The sequence below is a fragment of the Argentina silus genome (genome assembly GCF_951799395.1).
Source record: "Argentina silus genome assembly, chromosome: 18".
Taxonomy (NCBI): Eukaryota; Metazoa; Chordata; class Actinopteri; order Argentiniformes; family Argentinidae; genus Argentina; species Argentina silus.
Window position 1 is genome coordinate 6674364 of NC_139672.1, and position 10990 is coordinate 6685353.

A 10990-nucleotide genomic window follows, 5' to 3' on the forward strand; every position below is an offset into this window, starting at 1 on the left:
CTCCCCTGGGGGGCGAGTGTTCATTCAGTATACAAAACCATCTTCCATATATACTGAAAAATGTATGCACTCACTGCAATGTAAGTCGCTTTGGATAAAAGCGTCAGCTAAATGGCATATATTATTATTATTATTATTATTATTATTATATATTATCTTCACCTTATTTGACATACTGTACTTCATCAGACAATTGTCACAAACAAGTGGAATTTCCCATACTTTTCCACTCCACAAATCACACCCTGACCATATGATGTTAGTATCCTGCGTTGTGTTCATATATTCATTCTTACAATCTATCAAGAGTCACACAGAGGAGAGTGAAAGTATACAGCTTCATCAACAAACATTTTCACATGAGGCTTAATAGCAGATAGTACACCTGGGTTTTTCACTTCCAAAAAGTGAATTATCCACACACCAGTTGAATATTGTCCAGAGGTTAAATATTGTTTCAGGAGGTACTTCTATGCCACACAGCTGTTGGATGTCTAGGCTGCGGCTCCTCCATTAATTAGACTGTCCCTTACGTCAGAATGGTTGATTTTGGAGAAGTCCTGAGGACCATCGGAGACTTTGGATTGTTCCAGAAGATTATTCTGTTTGGTCTTACCCTACCGAATCTCATAATGCCAGCCCACTTCACTAGTTTGATTTTTATTCAGACAGACCCTAGCCGCCACTGTAACACAGACTGGATCCGTAGAGCTCAACCTAATCTGACCAGTGAGGAACAGCTGAACGTGACCGTCCCCCGGGAGCAGGATGGAACCTTCAGTAGGTGTCTGATGTTTGCCCCTGTGGACTGGGACATCAACACCATTAGAGAGTATGGACTCAATCAGACCACAGAGTGTCAGAATGGATGGGTGTATGACAAGACACTGTTTGAGGCCACCATAGTCACTGATGTAAGTTTCTGACATCTATAGTATTACATAATTTATTGACATTGTGTAAAAATATTGTTTTAAACAACTCCACTTCCTTCCATCCTGATTTCAGATACTTTGTTTTGCAGTTTGATCTTGTGTGTGACAAAGCTTATCTAGTAGGAGTTGCACAAACAGTGTTCATGGCTGGCATTCTTGTTGGTTGTCTCTTATTTGGGCCTACTGCAGAATCGTAAGTGCTTTAGTGTTGAATAAACACATTTATACAAATACATTGAATTGTTTATAAAAGGCACACCATTGTAAAAAATTTCTCTTTCACCTTTTCAACTCTAGGTATGGTCGCAAGCGAACAACCCAGATACCAATAGTAATTTTGCTAATTTTCACTGTGACAACAGGCTTGTCTCCAAATTTCTATCTGTACTTGGTATCCCAGTTTATAGTAGGGATTGCATTAGGAGGATTTCGGATCAACAGCACTGTTTTAGGTAAAGTACTCTGTTCCAGCCTATGGTCCATTTACCTCATTAACACTGGCTCATGAATAAGTGACATATCAGTGTGTGTTTTTGAAGACCCTGAGGTGCCTGTACAAAACGTGTTTTACTGTAAGTGTGTGTTTCTCTCTGTAGCCACTGAGTGGATTGGACTGACTAGGCGGTCTTTCGCCTCCTGTCTAAACCAGATGTTTGTGGGTGTTGGTCAGTGTGTGCTCGCTGGTTTGGTGTACGCCATCCGTGACTGGAGACTTGCCCAGTATGTCTTGACTGCACCGCAAGCTGTAGTTTTCATTTACATATGGTATGTTGTATTGTAAATGGGTCTATTCCACCATTCACTTGATATCAACATCTGATCATTGTTGTCTGATCATTGTGGTCCTCTGTAGCTCAGTTGGTAGAGCATGGTGCTAACAATGCTTAGGTTGTGGGTTTGATTCCTGCTGGGACCATACATACTGAAATGTATGCACTCACTGCAATGTAAGTCGCTTTGGATAAAAGCGTCAGCTAAATGGCGTGTATTGTAGGTTTCTCCAGCAGTTATTGATTCTATCCAGAAATATTTGTTCAAGTTCAAGTCTACCTTTACAGGTTTATTCCTGAGTCTGCCAGGTGGTTGCTAAGTCAGGGGAGAACCAAAGAAGCAAAGGAGTTGATACTCAGGGTCGCTGCAATCAACAAACGCACGGTCCCAGATACGTTACTGGAGGAGGTGCGTCAGTGTCAATGCTGTTCAACTTTTTTTCTCATTTCAATCTTTTCTGTCAACCTGGTAAAAGGCATGGCTAGAATAAAGGTGTGTTTACTCTCCAGGTAACTGAAGAAAGGAAAATACAAAGCGGAGGAATTAAAATTATCTTTACTTCACCTGTTCTAATGAAATATTTCCTAATTTTATCATTTGGATGGTAAGTGTGAGCGCTATATAGACATAAGGAAGTTACATTTGGTTATATAATTATTAATATATCTAATGTCTCTTTTCTGTGTCTTCATGATGTCAAGGTTTGCGTTAAACCTTGGCTACTCCTGCCTGTCTCTAAATGTGGGTAAATTTGGCTTGGACATCTTTCTGGTACAGTTCATGTTTGGTGCCTCAGAAATACCAGCTCACCTACTCTGTATCTGGTTGTTGGAAGTTTTGGGGAGAAAGATATCCCTCACAACCACCCACCTTGCTGGAGGTTTCATCTGCTTCCTAACCCTTGCTGTCCCACAAGGTAGGCTAGAGTTCGAGTCATTGGTCTTTAACTACAATGACCCCAGTGATCCTGAAACGCAATCTTCAGTCAATCATTAGCTTATAAGCGTTATGACGATGGTCTTATCATTACTTCATTTCAGATAGCGTCACTGCTATCACCGTTCTTGCTACCACTGGGAGGTTCTTGATGAACTGGGCGGGCTCAGTATGCATGGTCTACATTCAGGAGCTGTTTCCCACTTCTGTCAGGTTGGCCAAATAAGATTCACATCACATCATGAAATATCATAACATCAAATCAAGTTCTTAGATCTTAGAATGCAGTGGAGGCTGGTGGAGGTAGAAGTGGAAGGACAGGCTCATTGTAATGCATGGATTGGAATGAGGAATGGTATCACACACGTGTTTGCATTATGCATTGCTGTACAGTGAGCTCGTCCTCCGATTTCTACCTCCACCAGCCTCCACTGATAGAATGTGATAATATTATATATCTATATATAGCATTAACACATAATTTATACCCCCCTCGATTCATTCAGGCAAACAGCCGTTGGCTTGGGTTCCACAGCTTTCCGAATCGCAGGTTTGTTGTCTCCATTGGTCAACCTATTGGCCACATACCACTGGGCCATACCCACTACCATCTTCAGCAGCCTCTCATTGGCTAGTGGGGCTCTCAGCGTCCTGCTTCCTGAGACCAGGAGAACAGAACTGTCTGACTCTACTGTTGAGGCTGAGGTCAAGAGGTAAGCATACCAGAGATTGGGTGTTCAATCAATATACAATCAATATCCCAATAACTATGCAGTGGTATAATAATACATGATAATATATGCCATTTAGCAGATGCTTTTATCCAAAGTGACTTACAGTGAGTACATTTCTTGTATATATATATATATGGTCCCAGCAGGAATCAAACCCGCAACCTAATGTATGTTTGTTTGAACTGTTTTAAACATCTGCCCAGGGACTGTACTGTAGATGTACATTAGCCGGCTCAAGGCTAAAACCGGCTCATGGCATTTACAGAAATGTTGATTGTCCCTGTATATATATGAAGTTCAAACAGAGCATCAGAATGGGGAAGAAAGGTGATTTAAGTGACTTTGAACGTGGCATGGTTGTTGGTGCCAGACGGACTGGTCTGAGTATTTCAGAAACTGCTGATCTACTGGGATTTTCATGCACAACCATCTCTAGGGTTTACAAAGAATGGTCCGAAAAAGAGAAAATATCCAGTGAGCGGCAGTTCTCTGGGCGAAAATGCCTTGTTGATGCCAGAGGTCAGAGGAGAATGGCCAGACTGGTTCAAGATGATAGAAAGGCAACAGTAACTCAAATAACCACTCGTTACAACCAAGGTATGCAGAAGACCATCTCTGAACACACAACACATTGAACCTTGAAGCAGATGGGCAACAGCAGCAGAAGACCACACCGGGTGCCACTCCTGTCAGCTAAGAACAGGAAACGAGATGAGTCTCGATTTCTGCTGCGACATTCAGATGGTAGGGTCAGAATTTGGCGTAAACAACATGAAAGCATGGATCCATCCTGCCTTGTATCAACGGTTCAGGCTGGTGGTGGTGGTGTAATGGTGTGGGGGATATTTTCTTGGCACACTTTGTGTGTACCAATTGAGCATTGTTTAAACGCCACAGCCTACCTGAGTATTGTTCCTGACCATGTCCATCCCTTTATGACCACAGTGTACCCATCTTCTGATGGCTACTTCCAGCAGGATAATGTGCCATGTCACAAAGCTCACATCATCTCAAACTGGTTTCTTGAACATGACAATGAGTTCACTGTACTCCAATGGCCTCCACAGTCACCAGATCTCAATCCAATAGAGCACCTTAGGGATGTGGTGGAACGGGAGATTTGCATCATGGATGTGCAGCCGACAAATCTGCAGTAACTGCGTGATGCTATCATGTCAAAATTGACCAAAAAATGTTCCCAGCACCTTGTTGAATCTATGCCACAAAGAATTAAAGCAGTTCTGAAGGCAAAAGGGGGTCCAACACGGTACTAGCAAGGTGTAGCAAAGTAGTGGAGGTGATTTGTAATCACACACTCATGATGCGGTAGTCCTGCCTGACACATTTAAACTCCAAAGTGTCGTCTGTGGACCTTTAGGATGTTCTCTTGGCCTAATGGTAGATGCTTGGATCTTCTTGGATCTTCTGTGTGGGAGACCCAGGTTTGAACCCCGCCTGTCACACTTGTGGTAACGTGGCTTGGACTGGATCAATGAATTTGTGTTTTCTTTTTTTTTTCTATAGGAATGTGAGCACCATGAAGAATGCAAGTGATCTGAAAGTGCATGATTTTAACAGCGGAACTTCAACCAAACTCTAAAATCATACAAAAGTATATGTCTGATACTGTATAAGTCTGGGTGAATCTTACATAACAGGATGATGAAATACTTTATGTTGCAATGACTGTATCAATGAATGACTTTAGGGATTATCAAGTATTGACTTTATTGCTGCATAGAACTGTCTTTGTTTTCGTTCTGCTATGCGCCACAAGAAATCATTGTACAGTACTTGATAGACTGTGCTTGATAGACTGTGCTTGATAGACTGTACTTGATAGACTGTCAAAATCTTTTACTGTTACTCACTATACTGCGAATGTTACTGGGTTCAATGGAGTGGGGTGATTAAAAGAATACACAATTATCACAATGATTTATACGCAATGATCTACAGTATACGCATAATAATAATAATAATAATAATAATAATAATAATAATGGATAAGGGATAAGGGAAGGGGGAGAGTAAGGGAAGGGGGAGAGTAAGGGAAGGGGGAGAGTAAGGGTAATCCAGAGAGTAGTTGATGGGGAGGTCCAGTATCAGGGGAGGGGAAGGAGCCGTGGGAACTGGGAGGGGGCGAGGTCCGTGGGACAGGGGTAGAGGGTCGAGGAGACGAAGGGGCTAGGTCTGTGGGAGGGTCGAGGCGGAATCCAAGGGGGTCGGGACTGCAGGAGAAACACAGGAGACAAGGGGTAAGGCAACGATGAGGAGACAGACAGACACAAGGAGCACTAGGAGTCACTGGAGGGCGTAGTATGCAAATATCCACAAAAGTTAACATATGGTCAAAGTACGTTCTGTCACTAGACTGAGGCTCAGGCAGGGTTTAAGTGGGGCGTTGATTGGGGATGGGTTGCAGGTGCGTTGATTGGGGATCGGGTCCAGGTGCGCTGTCGACTGGGAGGAGGACGCTCCAGTGATGACGGCCGCGGCCTCGAGGTGGTGCCAGAGGGTTGGTTAGGAGGGGGAACCGTAACATATTGTGTGCTACATGTATCTTAACTTGTTGCCATACTGGTCCAGGAATGTACTGCATCATTGACTGACCCTAGTGGATAATATGTGACTGAATGATCCTGCATTATTGATTCAGACAGACAGCTACTGGGTTGGACAACATAGCAACAAGGATTTCTAATGCTCAACCTATTCGCCACTGGTCCATACCCACTATCGTTTTCAGCAGCCTCTCATTGAAATGTCCATAACGTTTAGCTGTCAGGTTTCTTGGAGAGTTTTCAATAAAGAAACTTACAAAAAAATGCGTGTGTGAATGTGCTCTGGCCACAGCCGAGTCTCACTAAGACAAACTCCAGGAATGACTGACTCCTCCCTTCAATCCCACTCTAAATCAAGAGAGATTGGATTCTTGGTTCCCAGATTATTCCACAGCCCCCGGCTCCTCACCCTGCTGTATGAGCTCCTCCAGCAGACCGCTCCACTCCTCCCTGGAGAGGTTGGCCCCCGTCAGGCTGCCGTCCCCCAGTGATGCCGCGCTGCACCAGGTGGTGGGCCACCTTCAGACGACCCTCATGGGTATGGAACTCCTACAGCGGGCACTGCCAATAAACGTGTCGCCCTGACGGAGAACACATGAAACACAGAATAAAACAATGATTGAGACTATTAACTGGATATATCTTGTTTTACACTGTAAGAGTTAGAGTTTGTTTGTTTTACACTGTAAATACTGTTTTGCTGAGTAGGTGACTCCTAGCATACACAGTGAGTGGGTTTGGTTGAATAGCACCCATAAGGTAAAACATTGTCACACAGGAGGTGACAATAATAAAATGTTATGTAAATGTTTTATGCATTGTCCTTTTCACCCTAAGCTCTGAACAAGTTTGAACACTGTAGGATTCAACAAAACTAACATGACAAAACATTAGGTAATGTTCAATCTGCAAGAGATAAGCAAGGTTTATAGTATCTGTAAATAAGCACAAGTCTGTCTGGGAATAACATGACCTCAGTGTGCATGTACTGTATGTCAGCTTTACTGTTGCCCAGAGAATTAAACCAGCCTTATTACCAATGTCACTGTTATTAATTTATTTTTAATTCTGGGATTTAAATGTGTTAAATAAAAAAAGGGGTTTGCATGAGCTTTGTTTATACTGATCATGTAATCTGCTTGCATACATTGTATAGACCCCAAAGGAGCTTCAGAAGTGCAAATATTATCTTGAATATACTTTGTTTAGACTTTAAAATACAAAACTTGACTGTAGAACATTTGTGTGTAAAGTATGGCATAGGTTGGAAATTATTTCCAACTGGGCTAACTATCCTGACATTTGCTGAATCATCCGAGCTGAATATTGCTGTACTGTGTAGTTAAACATTAATTTACATTGTTTAAAGATGTTTCTGTGACACAACACTTTCTTTCTGGGGCTTCTCAAGAAAAGAATCACCAGCATCAACATGGCTGACTTCGGTGATATTCTGAAGACCATCGGAGACTTTGGATTGTTCCAGAAACTTATCCTATTGGGACTATGCTTTCCCAATCTCATTCTACCTTTTCACCTTGCCAGCTTGCTTTTTATTCAGACAGACCCTAGCCGCCACTGCAACACAGACTGGATCCGTAGAGCTGGTCCTAATTTGACCGGTGAGGAACAGCTGAACTTGACCGTCCCTCGGGAGCAGGATGGGACCTTCAGTAGGTGTCTGATGTTTGCACCTGTGGACTGGGACATCAACACCATTAGGGAGTATGGACTCAATCAGACCACAGAGTGTCAGAATGGATGGGTGTATGACAAGACAATGTATGAGGCCACCATAGTCACTGATGTAAGTACTGTAAGATTGATTGGGTCTTTGAAATGAACAGCTGTCTTAGTAACCATAACAAAAAAATAACTGAATGTCATTCACCAACTGCTATGATATCAGATGTTTCTTGTTGTAGTTTGATCTTGTTTGTGGCAAAGCTAACGTTGGAGTTGCACAAACAGTATTTATGGCTGGAATACTTGTTGGTTCACTCTTGTTTGGGCCTTTTGCTGAATCGTAAGTACACATGAAGTAGTAAGGAATGTCTATTACATAGCAGTATACCTTGTTTTATTATTTTTCATTTTCTCTGTAAGAACTTTACATTAACACATATCAGGAGGACCATTCATTCATCAAATTATATTAGTTTAAAGCTGTTTGTCCTTACCAAGATGACTTTCTCACCTTTTTGCCTCCAGATTTGGTCGCAAACGAGCAACCCAGATACCAGTGGTGCTCATGTTCATTTTTACTATAACAACAGGCCTGGCTCCCAACTTTTACCTGTATCTGGCATCCCAGTTTATGGTTGGCCTCTCATATGGAGGATTTAGGGTCAACTGCATTGTATTAGGTAAAATGCAGGATATAATTGTTTTTCTTTAAGCAGAAGCATATCAAGCCAATTCAGGATATCAAAATGTCAAGCAAGCTAAATTTTATCAGAATAGATAATACAATACATATACAAATATAATATACAGTCAATAATGTGTTTGTCAGCTTGTTGTAATGACATTCAATTATGTTGTAACATAATATTCTCTGGTACACATGAGATGCAGAATACAATAATTCATGTTTTTCAAACATTGTTTATTGGAAAGTAGGGTGTTGCATTTTTTTATTTTTTTTTATTAAATGTTAATGAAGTTTTTTTTTGTAGCCACTGAATGGGTTGGAGTGACAAGACGGTCCTATGCGTCCTGTGTGAGTCAACTATTTGGTGGATTTGGCCAGTGCATCCTTGCTGGCATGATATTCTTCATCCGTGACTGGAGATTGGCCCAGTTTGTCATGGCTGCACCAATTACCATAGTCGTCTTTTATATATGGTGCGTATATAATCTTAATTAAACAAATTAATTAATTAACATGCTTGTTAATAGTCAAATGCCTCGTTTCTTTCATATGAATAGTTTAAAAGTTTCCTTTTGTCCCATTACAAGTAAAATATTCATTATAATTATAACATGATAAGACTTTGATTGTATGCCTATCATATATTACCAGGTTTATTCCTGAGTCAGCCCGATGGTTACTGGACCGGGGGAGAACAGAGGAGGCGAAGGAGTTGATACTCAAAGTAGCAGCAATCAACAAACGCACAGTTCCAGATACGCTACTAGAGAAGGTATGGTTTGACTATTGAATTGTTTCAACCATATGGTTTTTGCATCCTGCAATGCATGAACTAATTGTCCATATTCTAATCCCCAAACAAGTCAGGATAGATGGATATAACTCACTTTTGCTGGGCAAATATTCTCATGGTTTATGCTTCACAAATGTATATCATTTGGATCCCATGCTTTGCACTCATGTCTGATAAGTTGTTTCATCCACTGCTTATACAGTATGCACATAATGCAATAACCAACACCTCTATTCCAGATTTCTGAAAACAAAGTTGTACAAAGGGGAGGCATAAGAGTTCTCATCAGTTCACGCGTACTAAGGAAGTATTTCCTAACCATAACATTTGGATGGTAAATTTGAAACAAGACATTTCAGTCCAAACAAATCTTGAATAAGACATAATGAACGTACAAGTCACTTTTTGTTGGTAGCCTCATATTCACATGTAAACTACTAACACTTCATATCTCTTTTTTTATATCAAATCCAAGGTTTTCATTGAACCTTTCCTACTACTGCCTCTCCTTCAATGTCGGGAACTTGGGCTTGGACATCTTCTTTACACAGCTTCTGTTCGGTCTCACAGAAATACCAGCTCACTTACTCTGCATATGGTTAATGGAAGCGTTGGGGAGAAAAATATCTCTCATGTCTACCCTTCTGATCGGGGGACTCGTCTGCATCCTTATACTTGCTGTTCCACAAAGACAAGGTACAATTCCAAGATGTATAACCGTGATGTGTGACAAAACTAATTACCAGAGGCATTATATTGATCCTAGCAAGGGAAAAAATTTCAATGTATATTAAAGGTATAATGCACCCACATATCAAAAGTTGTCTTATGTTGAGCTGAGCCCATACTCTACACAAACTGTTCTGTGGATCTTACTTCATGTGTTTTGCTTGTTGCCAAGTGTTGTCTGTCTTACCTCAATTCAACTTTAGATGGTGCCATTGCTATTACTGCCCTGGCCACGGCTGGGAGGTTTTTAATGAACTGGGCGGGATCAGTATGCAATGTATATGTTCAGGAGCTGTTTCCTACATCTGTTCGGTAAGTTCTGTGAAGTTTGGTACACATAATGCCAAGACATTAGTAATATTGTTGAATAACCCTGAATTACTTTTAAATGAATTTTCCCTTTTACTTATTCAGACAAACGGCCACAGGCTTGGGATCCATAGCAACCAGAATTGCTGGGATGTTGTCTCCATTGCTCAACCAGCTCGTTGTATTTCATTGGGCCATCCCCAATATCATCTTCAGCAGCCTCTCATTGGCTAGTGGGGCTCTAAGCTTCCTGCTTCCTGAGACCAGGAGAAGAGAACTGCCTGACACTACTGATGAGGCTGAGGGCAATAGGTAAGCATGGCAGAGACTGGGTGAAGGTGAACATACATATGAAGCAAATGAAATGTTCTAACAGTTACAAAGTAGATTGGTAACATTATAATAACATTATCATTTTTTTCATGTAGAAATGTGACCCAAATGAAGAAAGCAAGTGAGCTGAGGGTGGACACACCTACAAATGAAAGATCAACCAAACTGTAAATCATGTCTTTTTTGTAGGTTTATTTTTTTTGTGAAATGTATTTTTAGTGCATACATTACCTATTCTCATTGCACTATCCAAAAATGTATGAAACATCTCAAGGTCAAAGACAAAATATGACAATACATATTCATTAAATTACAATGCTACAGATTTGTAAATTGAATTTCAAATGCTTTGTACGTTTAGACAAACTACAATGAATTTGATTTGAACTGTTAGGAGTCTGATGAGAACCTGAGATAATCTGAGCCACAAAATAATTCAGTACTTTTACCTTCTGAAAAACTGAAATGAAGATTGTGTGATTTTAAATATTTTTTTAAATATTTTAAATATT

At 40.9% G+C, this 10990-nt stretch overlaps 1 protein-coding gene across 1 annotated transcript; it reads left to right on the forward strand.

Annotated features, from left to right (window-relative positions):
* Window positions 1-539: 539 nt before the first annotated feature.
* Window positions 540-10461, forward strand: LOC310819221 (uncharacterized protein; the record flags this gene model as incomplete). The annotated part of the gene is made up of 19 exons (XM_083690465.1): window positions 540-914; window positions 1025-1128; window positions 1233-1387; window positions 1532-1700; window positions 1994-2114; window positions 2216-2310; window positions 2408-2622; window positions 2747-2855; window positions 3149-3355; window positions 6375-6498; window positions 7352-7747; window positions 7866-7966; window positions 8152-8306; window positions 8619-8787; window positions 8966-9086; window positions 9347-9441; window positions 9583-9803; window positions 10040-10148; window positions 10251-10461. The coding sequence occupies 19 exons, from the start codon at window positions 540-542 to the stop codon at window positions 10459-10461; spliced, it is 3252 nt and encodes a 1083-aa protein (XP_083546591.1).
* Between the last annotated feature and the right edge of the window lie 529 nt (window positions 10462-10990).